This window comes from Onychostoma macrolepis, chromosome 15 (genome assembly GCF_012432095.1).
Source record: "Onychostoma macrolepis isolate SWU-2019 chromosome 15, ASM1243209v1, whole genome shotgun sequence".
Classification (NCBI taxonomy): Eukaryota; Metazoa; Chordata; class Actinopteri; order Cypriniformes; family Cyprinidae; genus Onychostoma; species Onychostoma macrolepis.
This window is the reverse complement of record NC_081169.1, coordinates 17,149,450-17,168,697: the sequence shown is the minus strand read 5'-3', so window position 1 is coordinate 17,168,697 and position 19,248 is coordinate 17,149,450. Positions and strand designations below refer to the sequence as shown.

General features: G+C 38.6%; 1 protein-coding gene across 2 annotated transcripts; it reads right to left on the bottom strand.

The window, feature by feature from the left end:
• Positions 1 to 362: 362 nt before the first annotated feature.
• On the bottom strand, positions 363 to 16,662 carry hic1 (hypermethylated in cancer 1). Of its 2 annotated transcripts, none has more exons than XM_058744588.1 (2): positions 16,469 to 16,662; positions 363 to 9,441 (listed from the first exon to the last, which is right to left on the bottom strand). In XM_058744588.1, the coding sequence occupies exon 2, from the start codon at positions 9,422 to 9,424 to the stop codon at positions 7,208 to 7,210; it is 2,217 nt and encodes a 738-aa protein (XP_058600571.1). In that variant the 5' UTR covers positions 9,425 to 9,441; positions 16,469 to 16,662; the 3' UTR covers positions 363 to 7,207. The 2 variants fall into 2 exon arrangements, with proteins under 2 accessions (XP_058600571.1, XP_058600569.1); XM_058744586.1 differs by lacking the exon at positions 16,469 to 16,662 and adding an exon at positions 14,616 to 14,820.
• Positions 16,663 to 19,248: the final 2,586 nt, after the last annotated feature.

Here is a 19,248-nt window from a genome sequence, read left to right as displayed (position 1 = left end):
TCACACTGTTTGTTTTTTTTGTTTTTTTTTGTACTTCTAAATGCCTACGATTGTTTTAAGTGTTTGGTTGGTGTCTGGTTAATGTACTGGCCTTTTTTTTAATGCTCTTTACCACGACCTCACCCCACTTTTTTAGTCCTCATCACACTACATACTACAGCGTAAGAGTAACAAGCCCCTGTATGTGAGTGTAGATCTCAGAGATGGTCTCGTTCTCGTCTATAACACTGGCTGTTTTAGTAATGGCTTTTTAAACTCAAAGCGACACTCCAAACGGAGCAGGGCAGCCTAATTAAATCTGACCTAATCTGGAACAGAGAGCAGTGACAGGGCTGTCTGCCATCCAGCTGCAAGTGTGTGTGGTCATGCATGATTACAGCGGCACGGTCCTATCAGGCAGTCGTTTTGCTGACGTTTTCTTTTGTTTACATGTTTGGTTGGGCTGTACGGAACTTTTAGGTATGTCTACACGAGGATGATAAATACAAACAGAGCTCAAGACTGTGTGGCCTGGACTTTCACTGATTCGGATCTCTGCTTCCAGAGTTACAGCTGCGCCTGCGCTCCAATCCAAACATGCATAAGGAGACGCTGGTAGCTGCCGAAGCTCACTGCCAGCACAAAGACAGCCTGTTCCTGTCACACTGAGATGAGGTGATAATTTTAGGGCCTGGTGAAAGTATCCTGATAGCTAGGGCATACTAGCTTCGCAATAGAAATGTGATCTGGCGTCACTATTACGCCTCAATGCCACTCTAGGAAAACAACTTCAACGTAACTTGACGCTCTCAGAAATGTTTCTCTGCTTGCTGTGTTTAGTGATCCACTGCGAGGTCAAGAACACAAGAAGACAGAGTTGTTTGTAAAATCAGTCCCACAGGATGACAACAAGCAGACATTGAAAATGACTTGTCATGAAGGTTATTCCTGCCTTCTGTGCACTAAGAACCAACATAAAGAACCATTGCAGCCAAAGTGGGTTCTTTAAGTACATGGGTCAATGACAAATGATGTCTGAGACAACAAAAACAAGAAATATTTTACAAATCAAAGGTGTTTATCTATCAAATTAAAAAGTAATACAGTATTTCCATTGTACCTTGAATACATTTGAACTCTATTTTTAATTGCCTTAAAACATTTTATTTAAAGGTAGCCTCTACTAAAATATGCATAACAAAATAACACCCATATTCATTTATAATTTATTGTTTTTGTTTTGTAAGTATTTGTATTCTCACCATTGAATTTGTTTAAATTTTGTTTCAATCTGCTGTGTTTTGTATTTTTTCTAAAGGCACCTTAAAAAAGACAGAACATTATTATAAATTTAAATTTAAATACATTTTAAATGTATTATTGTATTTAAAAAACAATAATGAAATATTATGTAACTAATTATGCCAAAAGTTTTGTTAAGCATTTGAATCTTTTTGAGACTACAGTCTCCAGATAGATACACCAAAATATTACACTTTAAGTCATAAAAAGATCATTTTTATTTCACTCAAAGTGATTTAAGAACAGAATTCAAAGAAATAAAAACAGCACTGAAATCTTTCTAATATATTTTTTGATGACTTTAATAGATCCAGACAATCATCAGATCACGTCATTGACCCATATATGGTTTTCAATTGAACTATTAATTTAATTACAGTACTTGCTGTTTTACAATATGCCATTTTGAGATTCCCACTCTCTCAGATTCAGTGGGTGGCATGAACATCTGTGTGACCAAGCTGAAATTGTGCAATCCTAAACATGTTGGCCTTACTGGCAAGTCCAGTATGAATATGTTCATTTCCCTTTTATAAGGTCAAGTTTCCTTAATCACACAGTTCCTCTTTTATCTGTGTCTCTGGAATATATTTATAGTTATTTATTTAGTCAGAGACAATAGCCCCTGTATACTGTTTATATAGCCCATGTTACCCCGTGGAGGATATGAACACATGCTTTTAAGCTCACTCGGGAACTCGATCGGGGCGTGAAGAAAAAGAAAGTAGTTATTCACATAAACATTTAGACAACTGTCTTCTTCAGCATGAAAACAGCTGGGCGCCACTTCATCAGAGGTGTGGGCAAGAGCTCAGCATTGTGGGTCAGGCTATAGGAGGTGAGATTGAGAAAGACTGAGTAGTGAATGAAGGGAGGAGATCGAGTGGGAAGAAGGAGTGGCACGAATGAGAAGACCACTGAGAAAAGCTAGTGACTGAAGTCATGATTCAAACGTCAAGTCACAAAAATGGCGATGTGAAATCATGTCAAAACAACCTCACTCCCTGTACAACAATGAGACAGACACATGGACAGGTGCATTGTGGGTCAAGACATCCCACAATCATGGAAGATCCCACATGCCCCCAGATGACTCATTACAGATTGCTGAAAATGAGTCAAGATCAACAATTTATGTTAAACCTAGATTAGAAAAAATTAGAGTAAACGTTGCGAAACATACAGAGCACCAGCTGTAAGAAGGAAGTGAGCGAAGCTAGCTTATCAATAAGCATTTCTTAGAATCTCAATGCTTTGAACCTGTCAAGATTATCTCTGTGAGAGGATATGCACAACTGACATTTATGCCACCAACTTCATTTAATCAGACCTTTAATAAACCCACAATAGAAACTCCACATTCTGTTTCCGATGAATAAAAACTTTAGATTATGCCATTTAAATGTTATAAGAGTATATTGGTATAGCTTTGGTTTTCGGCTCTGACTGAGTGGGGTTTCCTGAAACTGAGAGGAATATTTCCCTTGGACACATTTATGAAGCATGGTCAGACTCAGAGTATATTGTTCCACATTTTTTTACTCCATATCTCAAGTTTTGTTTCTCTTCAAGGACAAGCAGGGTGACCATTAGGTTAATGACTCTGAGATGCCAAAAACCGCTTCCATCCAATTTTAAAGAAAGGTAGGGAAGATTATTAAAAGATTATTCTGGATTCAATACGTTAATTTTAAGCTTAATTGACAGCAGTTGTCAATTAAAAATATATGTAGGGTTAAGTAAATATAGATATAGATACACATATATATAATATCAACTTGTATCTGATTTTAAAAAACAAAAATAAATAAAATAATTAAAACTAATAATAAATAAAATAAATAAATTAGGGTGAGGTCCTTACAGTAAAAGTAAATGGGGCAAAAAAAACTAATCAATGTGAAATGTATAATTTCATAAAAGCATTTAGACTGAAAGAAAATTGGTGGTGAATTTTAATTTAGAAATTGCTAGTACATTTTACATATAATTACAAAGAAATGGCAAGTAACTCATTGAACTAAAAGTCAAAATTTGAAGTGGAAAGACTTAAAAGAAAAAACTTTCTTGTAAAACTAAATAATTTTTACAGTAAAACTATTATTTGATTGTAAAGCGGTTTAAATAATTTTGTAAGCAATACATTGTAAACCACAAAGTTATCAAATATAGCTTCATACAGACAAAGATTTTTCACATTAAAATCATGTTAACACATTGTTTATGTCTTGTGGCTTTAAGAGTAATGTTAACATTTTCAGATTTTTGCTTTTTTAAAGAAATTTAAAGCATTGACATGTCAAAAACTGTTGATCAACCTTATGTTAATAAGTGTTGTACTGTAGATTGAGCTTAATTTGTATTGAAACCAGAAAATTCCTTTAAGAAACATCTTTGAGGAGCACAAACCAGGGATGGAGGTTTCCAGTCTACTTTTCCATAGATAGACGATGGCTGCAGTCCACCCGACAAACCTGCTCTGTTCTCTCTCACCCTCAGTTGCTTTCTCTGTCTCTCTCTATCATCATCTGCCTATCTGCTTTTGAGCAGAACCACACCAAACATCCTGCTCACTGCTACTACAGAGTCAAAAGTTCACTTCCCCAGCTCAACTTTACTCCTTTGTAACCGTTCCATTAACAGAAGCACTTTCGTATGTTTCAGATAGCTGGAGCGAACTAAAACACAACCAAACATCTCACCTGCCCCCTGACCCTGACTCACACACCTCTACGTTCCCAGAGCCGTCAGAGCAGTACTGATCGCAGAGCCACTTAATATTTCGTTTTCTTTTCTCTGTGCTTTTGGAACCGAAGTGGAAAATCTCTTTTTTTTTTTCTTGTTTTGTCTGTCGGAGAGCAGGAAAGAGAGCGATAGATTTTCGATGAGAGCGAGCTAATGAATGGCGGAGAAGGGGAGTGTGAGATTTATTTTCCCACCACCGAAATCCACTTCAAACGGGCTGTCACATCTCCTCAGCCCGTATTAATATGTCTGCGGTCAAAGTTTTAACTGTTATGATAGCTGTAATATTGTTCTATGCCTCGAGTCAGAAGATTTGTATTCCGTTTACGCTCTGGGTTTCGTTTGGATACAAACAAACCGCTGTGCCCAGACGGTTTTCATGTGTTTTGCAAAATTAAGTTGAGAGGAATTTCTGGATCTCGGCTGTCCACTTAAGAGTGTTGGGAAATTTCAGCATCTGTCTCGCCCCAAACAAGCTGGTTTCATGCGTGTGGTTTAATAGTACATGTATACAAAACCTCACTGGGAGTCTAATCCTGCCTCTCGGCAAAAAGGTCAGCTAAAGTTTCTGCAGGCCCGCCCAGAACAAATGGGTCAATCAACTTCAGAAACTATGCTTCCCTCCTTACCAACTCGGCCAAGTGTTTATCATTGCGGCGAATTATTGATAAACACACAACATTTCTTATACAGCATAACGTTAACAGTAATCGGACTTGCTGTCTGGCATTTCTTTTAGTGCATGTGTGAGTTTCAAACTGTGCTGTAGAATTTCAAGTACCTTCAAGTGTACAGAAAAACAAACATGCTGATTTTTATCAAGAAATCATTTTTAATTTACAAATTTGCCTTTTATGGTAATTTCCCATTTCATTGTGTAACTACAGTATTTTCTGTAATGTAAAAATAGGAGACAGTTGCATAGGCTATTCACAAAAAAAATAAAAAAAATAATCAAATAATCATTTCAGAAAAAAAGACAATTTTATCATTGTGAAATAATCACAGGTTTAAAAACAATAAGATCCCTTCAGAAAGTGTGCTTGAATTTTAATGTACAATACACAGAGAGCAATTACGTGTGTTTTTGTATTAAACTATTGCTAAAGCATTGTGTAACCCATGATAGGCTCAGTCCTGAGGTAAGCACCAATGTCTTTTTGCTTTGATTAAGAGAGTTCAATCTGACCAAAAAAATAACAAAGAAAACAGAAAAGAAACACTTTGAATAGCTGACATGCTACAGAGTAAAGCCCAGGTAATTTGTCCCAAATAACATGTTCAATATTCACTAAGCTCTAAAGCTTTAAGATTCACTAGTTCTTTCACAGTGCATTCGTGGTTTAAGTTTTCACATTCACCAGCTGAGGTTGTAATTGTAACTAGTGGTTAACAAATATTTCTGTGAGAGGAAAAGACAAAATGTCAGCATGGTCTTTGGAATAAAAACAGCGGGTGCCGGATCTCTTCAGAACATTTACATTTACTGTAAAACGATTTATTTAGAGGCAAAGCAGATGAGCTTTAAGACTACAAAAAAGGAAGCAGCCCTAACAGGCTACTGTCTTTTATGTTACTTGAAATAAGGAGGATTGATTGTTGTAAGTGCAGCTTATGGTACATTAGAGCGGTAGCTGGAGGATTAGGGTGTACGTTCAGATCACAGGGCCTGGTCAACTGGCATAAAATCTAACATCAGTGGGACAGACAAGCCCGGATAGTCTTCGAAAATCTGAGATTTCACAGGGCTTACCCTGAGTAGACCAGCTGCTGCTATCTGCACTCACAGTATCAGTGAGAGAGAGCCTTGCTCCTCATGTTCAGATGGTTGTCACATTAGCGGCTCTACGTGTGTGTGTGTGTGTGTGTGAGGCACCGTGGGGTTAAAGCCGTCACATTAGCCTGAAATTAACTGCACCGTAATAGGGGTGAGGAGGCCCTCTCAAACATTTCACATGAGGAAAGGTCTTGAAGGTGTTGCCGAATCAATCATTAGCAAAACGTCACTCTTTGGTTTATATACACAAAAGTGCCTTCACTGGAACTGTTATACAACTAGTCATGCAGAGAGTCGCTCAAAGGGGTCGACTGCGATGCAACTGAAGCATATGGCCTCTGCTGTAAATATTACTGCATTTTCAAAGGCACCACCCATGCTTAGTCTGTCGCACCAGATGGACCGAAACACGTGGACATGGATTGTTATATCATGATCGGAATATGCACAAAGATATTCCAGTTGTGAGATCACAGGGCAGTACTTGCTACTTTTTCAATAAGCTGAAGGCACTTGGCGTTGGAGGAAAGGAAAGGGAACAAAGACACTAAATAGCTCGAGACCATACACCTGAAGGTGGTGAAAAAAAAAATTAAATGGTACTCTCAGTGAACTCTCATTCCATGCTGAAGGGGATAACTACATCAATGCAGAGAAAAGCTTAGATCACTTTACCTAAGTCCTGGAACAAACACTCTCTTCAGTTAGTTGCTCCCTTTAGTATGGAAAAAAACTGGGCCATTCACAAAGCTGGAAAATCAGATACAGGTGATCCAGTACTCCGAAAAATAGTCTATAAAAAGTCCTCCAATTACTATAAAATCCCAAAGATTTGGCTTTTTTCTTTCGTCCAGATTTGCTGCTCCATTCTGGACAGAAGCCCTGAATATTGTTCATATGTGCTTTTTCATTCTATATACACCAATAATACTTAATACACGAGTTTAGGGTACGATTGCAACTCTCTTCTGTAACATTTGACATTTTCTCTTTGGCTTTTCCAACATACAAAAAAAAAAAGAAAAGAAAATGAACAGAAAAATAAAAATAAATAAAAACAATCTCTTTTTGGTTTTCAATTGGTTGTTTGGCTCGGTGATTGAACAAAAAAGAAGTTGTTTTTATATAAATACTGCATTGTCTGAGTGTCCAACGGTCAAAACAGATTATAAATAAAGCAGTTTCCTCCTTGTAGGAAAGTAAATTTTAAGAAATGCACATACTGCAAAATCTGCAAAGAAAGGCACGTTCAGAATTAAACAGTTTGTGTGCATTTTTATGGCCAACACTTTCTGGCCTCCACGCTTTGAGGTGCAGGTTCAAATGAAGATGAGGTGAGAGTTGAATACTGTGAATGGCATACAGTGATGTCTCTTTGGAAAGTATAGCTAGTGGTTCCCCCCTCTAGCTGGGAGAGTAGCGGTCAATGGTGCGGGACTCTGCCGAGAGCTGCTGGGAAGTGGGTGGCAGTGGCTGGTTCAGGACGTCTATCTTGTGGGTGAGGCCGAGGTGTTCTACAGCCAGCTTTGACAGCGGATAGAGGCTCTCCATGGCTTTGGCGTCAGCCAGCAGGTGCTGAGAAACTGTGAGAAGGTCTGAGGTTTTCTCCTGTTTCAGACCCAGATGCTCAGCTGTGTACTTGCTCAGGGGATAAATCCCCTCGGAGAAGTCTATCTTCAGCTTGCCGTCAGGAGTTAGTCCTCCGCCAGCTGTTCCACTGCTGTGCATCTTCATGTGACTGATAAGGTTGCGTTGCTGAGCAAACTTGCCCCCACACACCTGGCACTCATAGGGTTTCTCTCCAGAGTGGATGCGCATGTGTTCGGTCAGACGGTACTGTCGAGTAAAGCGCATGCCGCAGGCGTCACAGGCGAAGGGTTTTAGGCCCAAATGGCTGCGCATGTGGCGTGTCATAGTACCACGTTGGGTGAACTTCTTGCCACAGATGCTACAGGGGTATGGGCGTGTCAGCCAGTGGGTTTTCTCATGTTGCCTTAGGGTGGCAGGATCTTTATAAGACTTGTCACAGGACGAACAGCGATAGGGTCGTATGATCTCCCCGAGACCAATGGAATGGAGATTTTGCGTCGATTTGCTATCTAGGAAAGGGCTGTGGAGGCCACTAGAGCTATTCAAGCTTGTAGGTCCATGGGCATTGGTGGGTTTGCTGCTGCTGTTGTTGCTGTTGTCCAGCTCGCTCACGTTGTTTAGCTCCTCCTCAGTATGAGTTTCCACATGGGCATTGAGCTGCTCTGAGCTGGGGAAGCCTTTGTCACAGGGAATGCATACGTACAAGTTATCTCCGAAACTCTCTGGCTCGTACGGCATGTGATATCTTCCACCCGGAACAGGGGGAGACGGACGACCCTCGCTGCTCCCTGTCTCTTCGCTGCCGGTCCCATTCTCATCCTCTCCATCATCGCAGGTCCCTCTGTCATAGCCCCGCTCATTCATGTTCAGTTTCTCCTCGCTGTTCTTATGGTGATTCATGTGCTGGTGCCTCTCTTTATCCTGCTCAGCCATTCCTCCACTCTCATCCTCTTCGTCTTCCTCATCTTCATCCTCTGGGTTGGAAGGCTCATTCTTCACCCACCGATAGATGTTGGACCCATCTCGGCCTTGTTCTCTGGAGTCTTCCATTGGTTCTGGGCTGGGAGCGCAGGGGTAAGGTTCTTGGCCCTGAGGACGGTGCAGGTGGGGAAGATGAGGGGCAAGAGGATGGTTGGGTAGAGGGAAGGGGTGCGGGGTGAGAGAGCCCACATGATGGGCTGTCTCCATTTTTCTGGAGCCATCATTGGGACTGAGCAGGGGGCTAGTGCTTTGATCTAGCTCCCCCTCAGGGTCCTCTTCTGGGTGGAGTGAGGAGATCAAATGGGGGTGACCAGAAGGAAGCTGGGACTGGGAACTTGGGCTTTTCTTGGACAGGTCAAGGCCATAGACGGATGAGCAGGTCCTGTCAGTAGGGGGCATGCGCAGGCCTGACTGGGGTGACAGGGATGCCTTTGCTGGGGGGTAAGGCGGTGGACCCTGGGTGGGAAGTGGTGCATAAATTTCGCCGACGTGGGGGCCAAGTGGGAGGGGGGGCAGGTCCTCTAATGGTGTAGGTCGAGGGTTGTTAACTACTCCTCCAGGGTGACAGGAGTGGATGACAGGGGTAGATATTCGAAACCGTCCTCCCCCCACGCCACTGGAGCCTATCTTATAAGGTAAAAACCCAGGGTTGGGACGTAAATGGTACTTCCCATTTCTCTTCAGCTTCTTCTTGCATAGAGTCACTAGATCCAGCAGCTGCAGATAACTTGCAGCCGCCAGCACTGCTCCTATATTTGGCTCAGTTGGAGAGGTGGGGTCACCTTCACTTAAGCGTCCTGTGTAGATATAGTCAAGAATGACTCGAAACACACCTGGACTGACCATCTCATGGTCCAGATTGATGAGGTTGTCATGAACAACAAGAGACTTAAGGTAGAGGCTACTGGCTGCCAGGATGTTCTTGTGAGCACGGAAAAGTGCATTCTGCACCACGATGATAACATCACACAAGAAGCCTTTGGTTCGTTGTGTGTTCAACTGCAAGAGGAGGTGCCTAGCATGACTTGGGGCTTCCATGGCATCCAGCATCGACTTCAGACCAATACCTGAAACAGAAGAGAAATGGAACAATTAAGCAGAAGCCAGAAAGTTGTTGCAGACAAACATTAACTACCACACTTAAGAAGCTTATTGAAAACTCGCTGAATTTTGCATACTTATTTGAGTACTGTGGTATAAAAGGCAATTTTTTTTAAATAGCTGTCTTTTGAAATATAACACACATTACTGACACATCTGTTTGTGTTGGACTGTCTTGTAAAACTTGACTGGCAGCACTTGTAGATATAAAAAAGGAGCACTTAAGCTTGTGTGCATTTTCTTGATCCTGAATATAGCTCTTCATTTACTCTTTGATATTTTTGTGGACTTTCAGGTAGGGGATTGAGGGCAAACAATTCAGCTTTTCCTTTAATGCAACAAGCATCAGAAGGACTCCATAAAAGTGAGCTATAGCTGACCGAGTGAGACTGTGATGGTTTTGTCATTATCAAGATACAAACCCACATGTTTAAAACTTACAGTGAAGTGCAGTTAACAAAAAAAGAAAGAAGAAAAAAGACAGAGGAAAAATGCCAGTATAAACATGTTTTCATATTGCTGTCTTCCTGATAAAGAATTCCAGAGGTGGTGTGTGGAGTTTTAAACAAAGTCAGACTGAAGGTTTTGCAAGTGTGATGAACAGCAGGCATAAACCAGCAGGGACCAAAAAAAAAAAATGCAGCCGATTCATGACAGGACACACTGCTGTATAGAAGTGTGAGTTACAAATGAGACCGTTTTCAAAAGATCACTTGTCACAGGATGCCAACAAATTACCAAAATAAACATTCAACCAGCAATGCCAGGTTTAAATTCTATGCTGAACGCAACGGTTCCTGTCATGCAAACATAATAAACATTACAAATTTACCAGAAAATATTGTTTAAACCCTGCTACATGAGGATGGTCTGTATATGAGATAAAACGGATAGTTAGGGTCCCACAGGGGATGGTTTCACTGATGGGAAACAAGAAGCTAAATAAATACAGTCATCCCAACATCAGTTCCTCCTCTCATTGTTTATTTCATTGTATAAAATAATCCTCTTAGATGAATACTGTAGTTTGTAGCCATAAGCTTCCATTTAATTAGCCCTTAAATCCAACAATGCAAGTCTTCCCTTTAAAACCAACCACAGCTCCTAACATGAATAATCCTAAACCACACAGCTGCCAGAAAAGCTTGGTTTTACACAGTGTGTGAATTATTCAATGACTTTCAGCAGTTAGACATTTTAAAGAAATTTCTGCCAGTAATTTTCTAGTTAGATTGGTCTGGTTCTGGTTAGATTTGTCCGCTGGAATTTAAGACATTAAAACAACATACAAAAATGTTCTTGCATGTTTGTGTAAAACTACAATAAAGTTTTAATAAATGGTAGTAGCCTACTATTGTTTTGTTTTTCTTAACTGTCCAATACTTGATCTTAACTGGAAGCTGTCCAATTGTTGTTATGGTAACCTCATCAGACTAACCATAACAGCTGGAATGTAGACCTATAGTTGAAATGCAAATAAATAAAATTTTAGTTAAAATTAAGTACCCACGTTATAATTAGGAGGGTCAGACCTCCCCAACCCTCCATAATGCTTACCCTGATTATACACGCTAAACATGAGATTCCGAGTCCTACTAGCCTATTCCTCTTCATTTAAATTAAAACAGTCAAATGTGATGTACATAAATAGCTGCATCTCTGTCTCTTTTTAATATAAAGAGGCAGCTGCGCACTGTACAGAAGCAAGAAGACGCGCTTGTCATTCTGGCTTCTCCACTAGAAGAACTAGTTGGTGAGGCAGAGAAACCATACATGGACAGAACTAAAGTTCGTCTATAAAAAAATTAATTACTGTATAAATATATTTATAAAACAATTATCTGTGTACATTTTTGTGTCGAAACTATTCGTTTAGCCCGGTGCGAAAACATTTACACATTTGTGTAAAAAAAAAATAAAAATAAAAATAAAAATAAAAAAATCACAACAACACAAATCCAGGTGACGCTTAAAATAAGAAGTGATGGTTTTAAATGGTTTTTGAACATTTCCTTTTTGAGGAAATATTGCCGGCAGCTGGTCATTTCTGGCCTGCAGTGCACCTGTAGCCTTTCCCGTTTATGTCAGCCTGAACACTCTTGAGTTACAGGTTATTCAGTACAATTTTCCTAATTCATAAATCATGTGTTCCGTTTTATTTCCAAACGCGCGTCATTTATAGATTTTTTTAACCATTATATAATTGCATCATTTATAATTACATAAAGGATATACACTTTCAATAACGCACAGAATCAAACAGATGACATGTTATTAATTGCCTGTTGCAGGCAAAGTTACCTTAACAATGGAGCATCTCAACCAAAGAAACACCACCCGCAACATTTCCTCAGTCCGCATCCCTCTTCAGAGTCTGTGTTAATAAAAGCACCTATGTTGCGTAACCCTCATCTCCTCCCCTGCTGCCCACGGACACGTCTCATCACTGACAGGTGTATCTTAAGACATTTTCGGCTTGTGGACTTTCCGTTAGAGATTGAGAAAGCAGCACAAACTGCATGACCGCATGATTTATAGCGATTCGTGCCGTTCTGTCCTAACTGTGCTGCTTTCAAGAAGCGCAAAGATGACAGAATAGAAGGAAAATGTAAACAATAAACGGGACAGAACGGAAAGTAAGGACTGTGCTTCAGCCTTCACCTGAAAGTTTTTATAAGCAAAGTAAAAAAAAAAAAGAAAGAAAAGAAAAGAAAATCTCCTCTAATTAGACAACTTTTTTTTTTTTTTTTTTTTCAAAATGCGGGGGTCACTCCTTTATTCTGTCAGACGTTCAGCGTGTTAAGATTTAAAGGAAGTGATGAAAGACGTAAATCATGTTTTAAAACGACTGTTTGAACTTCACGCGTAAACACATCCTCTCAAACCTGTCACCCTGTGGATTTACATTACGCGTCCTTAATGCGCACGTATGCATCACACAATCTGAGCTCATTTAAGGACCCAATCATGTAGATCAATTAGTGAACAGCCCCTCAGCAAATATAAGTTGAGGAGTTTTAATTCAACCTTTAAAAAAAAAAAAACACTGAAAGTCACATTATTTAATCTAAAAAAAAAAAAAAGAGATTTTACTGAATAAATGCAGTTAATAGGGAGAACTCATTTGAATAAAACGACAAAAGCTATCAATGCTCAAAAACTGTCAATTGTTAGAGCGTGCGGCGCATGCGACAGCTTGGTCTATTTGCTAGCCTATATTTGGTATGGTACAGGACTGGATTAAAGACAGTGCATGGGTCATATTTTAGGTGCTTTGGTATTCATTAGCCCTGTGTTTTGTCTCTGTTGTCATTTTGCTGGTTTAGGGGTGAGGCAGGGGTCTGCTCGCGTTCTTAAGACTTCCTCTCTCTCTCTCCGCCCTCGGTCTGTCATCTTTTTACCGCAAAAGCGTCCTCCCTTTGAGATTTATCCTTTTAGACTGAGTCTAATGTACCTTTAAGGAATAAACAGTCAATCAGTCAAAAAGTATATCTTTTAAATTTGCTGAATTGGCGTATTAGACGTTTTAAACACTGGGAACACGAGAGAAATATAGATATATATATATATATATATATATTATTATTATTATTATTTTATTTTTTTTTTTTGAGGATATGGAATGACACAAAAGGGGGAAAAAACATATATAGACAAATTCTATTACATGTATAATTTAATAATGTCGACCCAATAATTTAATTGCAGAATAAAGTTGTCATTCAGTCACTGACACATGTGCGAGTAATAAAACTAAAATAAAATGTTTTAAATTAGTTTTCTATTGATGTGTTTTAAAAGTGATCCCTATAACTTAGTTTTCAAGTTTTACTATTTCCTAAGACATGATGGTTTTGTGAACGAAAGGTAAAACCTGCGCAAAACCTCTTGGCACCAAGAAACGTGCGTTTGTCTTGGATCGTGCCTGTTTAAGTGGTTTAAAGTCAAACGGCAAAACACCTGAGGTTTCTCGACCGTTTTTGCATATAATTTGAAGGTAGCCTAAGAGTTTGGGAAAGAGCATATCATGCGCTACAGCTTCCTCTTCCACAGCTCGTCTTATTGCGCTCATATTCTCTCGCGCGCTCCATCAGCACACGCAGATCTGGATATTCATTCATAAATACCACTGGGAGCACAGCTCACCATCCCCTATATGTGGCCTCCATGGTCAGAGATGAGATGGAATTATTCTAGCCACATATCACATCATCTATATCTGTTTTATGTTCTGTAATAATCTCTTGGATAGAATATAGTAGAGAAAGATACAGCTGATAATCAGGGATATAGGCAAGCTCTCAGAGTGTTGCTAGGAGCATGTTACACTTTTAATTAAAATTCTAAATTAAAGTGAAAAAGAAAAAGAACTGTGAGGCCTGTTATAACCTATAAATATGATGCCATAAAATTGCTTCTTAATTTTACATTTTGTGGTCTTTAAAAATGTTTGCTTGACGCTTTATGAAACATAAACTGTGTAATTATATCAGTCCATTAAATCCTTTAGTTTTCTATGAATTAATTAGATTATATAGAGCTCGTCTTGTACATGTTTGGTTTAAACAGAGTATCCTCTCAAATAGGCTACTGTAAGTGACACCGACAATCTAAAACTCTCTAAACATGCTGAATTTAAATTGTTCATTCAACAGACTGCATTTGCATGCAAGACACCACATATCTGTCTTTAAAATCAAATCAGTCGCATGTGAAACACCATGAATTCTCAATTAAGGCTGAGAGCCCTGTGATGACCACACCGCCATACGAAATCACACCACCACCAGATCACTGTTGGACTCATAATGCGATAATAAACTTGACTATTTGTAATGAAGCCCCTTGTTCACAGACAATAGATAAAAACTTTAGTTTCTAAATATTTAAAAATAATAATAATTTCTGCAACATATAAGTAGCCTATTTGCATTTTGAAAATGATCGTTGATGTAGTAGCATAGTAAAATGGGCAAAAAGGAGAAAGGCAAACAATCGGATCTTAATTTGTAAAACTTTTACATCCATCCGCAAATGTACCGAGAATTAAACAGTCGCTCGGATTATTATTATTATGTCTATCTAGAGGAATAAAGTGTTGATAAAGAGACTATAAAATGTTAAGAGCATTGAACGTTACCTGGATGCCCGATCTCTTCTGCCATCCGATCTAAGTCTCCCTTAATGATCATCTCAACAGTCTTTTGGAGTCATTTCTGACGTTTCAACTTTGAACTGCCAGCCTCCCAAAAACCATGCCAGTTTTCCGAGCACGACTGCCAACTCTTTTTTATTATTAATTGCAATGAATTTCGTGTTGCTCACCCTCCCTCTTGCTCTCTCTCCCTCCTCCCTCTATCTCTCTCTATCTCTCTCTCTCGCTCACTCACTCACCCTATAAAAATACGTGCGTACTCCTGCATCAGTTTTTCTGGTTTTTTTGTATGTTTTGTAATTTCCTTGGCTATTTTTGCATGGATGTAATAACGCGACTGGAGATGATAATGGGCTTCTGGGCTGCGCGAGTGTTTTAGCGCCTCGTGTGATGTCAGTCTACAATAAAACTAAAAGGTAAAATCGAGGGCAGGAACTTACAGTGACCCCAACTTGAACTTCTCAACACATCGACGCTTTGTCTTAAAGAGACAGGCGTTTTATCGTATATCACAACATAGTATGCGTTAAAGAGTAGGCTAGCTGTTTCTATACAATACGGATGACAGTGACCATAACTTCTATATAGAGTTCATTATAATTCAGGAAAATAAATATTGAGTTTGCACACCCCTGTCCGTACCTGTGAATGTTTACACACAAATACTGATTACCTTTTGCATAAAACTCATCTTATTTCAATTTGTTTTAATTTAATACAGTTGGTTGCACAACACTTACAAATGTTTTTAATATGGTTCTACCATGGTATTCTTGGAAAAACATTGAAGTATATGAAAATAACATTTTTAGATGGTAAGCAATGCTCTAATTGTTGCGAACTTAACATTATAATTGTAAAGTTTTCCATACAATTGTCATCAAATTAAGAGTTTTGAAATACTTTTTAAGCTAATTTAGGGGGGTATATCAGTAGCGTCAGAATTATCAGTCTTTAATGACACAATTGTTTACTTTTACACAGACATTTATCGCTATATTTAGACAGAAAAGGCGCAGAAATGATGCATAGTCTGCATCACACAACACTGACAGTTATATGACATGACTACACCACTGGAATTTTTCAAGTTTCATTTTTTAAGTTTCAGTAATAGATATGCTTCATCATTTAGTTTGTTTAATTCTGAAAATTACGATTTAAGATTATTCTTAATATTAAAAGCAAGTATGAATATCAGTTTAGATGTTATGGCCTATTGATATAGACCCAGTGACCGCAGTTTAATGTACACTCTTAAAAATTAAAGTTTGAATTAGAATCTAAGATAACTTTTTCTCGAGTTCTTTAGAAAACTGTATACTGGTGCTTTAAAAAAACAGAAACCAATACACTGATCTGAAGAACCTAGAGACTAATGTCACATAAATAACTTTTTAATCTGCAAAGAACCATATTCAATTCAAGAACTATACACTATAAAAACGTTTTCTCATAAGGAGAGGGATCGTTGCTGAACTATTGAAGAACCTTTATTTTTTAAGAGTCAGTTTTGTTTTTAACAGCTATAGGCTACATGGACGCAATTTAATATGTGATAGAGTTATTCTGGTTGGTGACAAGTTGACAAGTATTTGTTTTGATTTGTTTGATGTCAAAATTCAGGATGAAAACATTTTAAGATAGCTTGTTTATTTTGAGATGCATGATATATGGTATTAAAAATCCGATTAAAAAGTACAATAAGTCCAGACACGCCTGCAGCACGAGCGCCAGTTATCGCAATCTATCAGGTAAGTATGTTGGCACGCGCTCACTGCGCACACCTGAACGCGCCGCAGGTAACTCACACGATACATGCATTAACACAGACTCACCTCGGATTCATGTCTGAGGCTCCTGCCGATCTTGACTTCCCCTTACGGGATTCCCCAATCCACAGATCCCCAATCGTCCAAATTCCTCTTTAAAAGGTAATCTTTTCCCGGTGTTCCCAGCTTCTTCCGTGTTGTCCCTTGTCCTTTACCCTTCTCCCCTTCTCTCTCCCTCTCCTCGCGTTAGAATGGATCAGACACTTGAGAATCTGGATGGACTCTGATTGGCGTTCGTCTCCAGCAGCAGTGCAGGCTGCGCGTGCAGCGACACCTCACGGCGCATATTATAGTGCCGACTGCAGAGCGCACGACACAGCAGAATACATTCATTAGCTATAAAATGGAAATGAAGTGGCATAATTTCTGACCTAACGTTAAGCACTTGTTTTGTTAGATGGGTGAAAATTTTTTAAATGTTTAAAAATAAAGTATTTGAAGTTATAACACTTGAACGAAGTAGAACTAATGTGAAATTCAAATGTCCAAGTTGATACTTTAATGTATTAATCTCCATTAACTTAACATTTTCTTTTTAGTTTGAAATGTTTCATTTTGCTATTAGCGCGTCGGCACAATAAATGGTTTTTCACGCACCTTTTTGTGTTTTGTTTTTAGTTAGTAATTTTTTTTGCTATATGCATCATTTGCTTTTATTATTGATTTTGTTACTGAATATTTTGTCTCAAATACTTTCAACAGCACTTATTTATTTATTTATATTTATTAATCTATTTGTTTCGTAAATTTTCACGTTTTTTTATCAAGTACTGTTATTTTTATTAAGTACTGTTATGAATTAAATGAGAGCACTCTTTTTCTTTTGGGACTTGATTGATTTGAGTATTTTATGTTTTAGAAGGCTACAGGTGTTTTCATGCATAATCTTGCTTCACACAGTTTAACCAGTCACTGTCACAAAGTAATTGCTATTTTCTAATAAGAAACATGACAACTATACAGTGTCGGTCTGACTGACTAGTGGATTTCAGTCAGATATTCCCATGGTGTCATGTTTTGTCATTATTTTTGCTATCACTTTGTGGCGTCCCATTTGTTGTGGAGTGCAGAGATGAAGTAGTTTCTCGTCGGACATTCACCTGGCAGAAGCCTTTTCATGTCACAGCCTGCCCCTCAGGCCCTTGAATTACTCTAACGGCTGACTGACATCTGTTTCCCCGTCTCTCTCCTGAAATTACTGCAGTTCAAGAAGCAGCTTTTTAATTTTAATGGTCAAAGTCGTAGCAGTCCGGCTTTACTGAGGAGACTGTATTGTCTTTCACTTCCAGTTTCTCTTGATGAACTTATGATAACCTCAAAAAACAGAGATAGGCAGAGCTAGACAAAGGACAGATCAGGGTGCAAACAGCACCTGGATGTTTTTTAGTTCACGTTTAATGTTGGTATAAAATTCACTGCCCATATGTTGGAAAGAAACAATGGGTATTAGTCACTCGAAATAGCTCAGTTGTTAAATATAATTGCTTAATTTGACCCTTGTGTCTCACTGACCTTGACTCATGTGACACCAAAGTCATTTGGCTCAGTTATGTTTATTGTTTGTTTACAGGCTCATTTGATTTGCCAAAGTCAGCTCTTTCATTTTCTTTAGGACACATTGGGCCTCATTCATGCAACATGAGCAGAACGAATTTCTAATTGTTCACTAAACCATTCTTACGTAAATTGTCACATTCAATTCACATAAGAAAGACCTTATGAATGATTTACATACAAATTTGTTCTACTTGTGTTTCATGAATGAGGCCCAGTGTGTGCACAAGCAAAATGTGAATTCTGATTTGGATGTATGTTAAAGTGAAGGATTTAAACACAAATTTGCGATAGAGAGGATGTAAATTTGGTCACACTTTATTTTAAAGTCCAGTTCTCACTATTAACAAGCTATTAACTACGGCTTTTGCCTCAATAGTTGTTAAGTTTAGGTATTAGGGATGTAGAATATGGTCATGCAGAATATGTGCTTTATAAGTACTAATAAACAGCAAATATGTTAATAATAGGCATACTAATAAGCAACTAGTTAATAGTGAGAATTGGTCTCTGTACTAAAGACTTTATCTCAGCAAGTGAAGACACACTATAACCTCTATGAAGTCCTGATCTGAGTTCCTAATGAGCCAGCAACAGGTGAATGGCTGGTGTTACGGGTTTCGTTTTGGTTTTGTTCTTTTCTATTTTTATAGGTTAATTGGATCCACCTGTTATCAATCACAAACTGGAAATTTAAGAGATCTGGATCCTTTGTGAAGAGGCTCCTGCATTTGAGCTTGGCTAGACATTTTGCCATTTTGTCCATTTTTGTTTAATTCTGTTAATTATGTGATTCTTTATTATTGTTTATTTTTCTTCTTTTTGAACCCCTAAGTTAATAAATATCTGATACTTGGACTCAGAACCCTTTGTATTTTGTTGCTTCCTTGAGCCGGGATGTAACAATTGGGGGCTCGTCCGGGATGGTGTTTACAGTGATTAAGTGAATGAAAGCTGTGTTAAAACATTAACCAGGCCTGCCACTGGATTGCAGAGCACACTTGCACAACCACTGACACTTTACAATCAGCCATCACCTCCTAAATAACACACCTACTATTGTTTATTTATATGTGCACATGTGTATATCCGATATACGTGTGTATGTGTAAAAAAGTGTGACAGGAATGTGTGTAAAAGATGGAAAGAGTGCAAGAGAGCTGAACAAATTTTGTTTTAACAAGTGGGATGTTTATGTGCTGCGTGTTAAACTTTATTGGCCGTGTGCATGA

Coding starts and splice junctions, on each gene's coding strand:
- hic1 (XM_058744586.1), bottom strand. CDS start 14,667: ATGATCATTAAGGGAGACTTAGATCGGATGGCAGAAGAGATCGGGCAT. Junction 9,442..14,615: donor AGAAGAGATCGGGCATCCAG/GTAACGTTCAAT, acceptor CTTCTGTTTCAG/GTATTGGTCTGAAGTCGATG.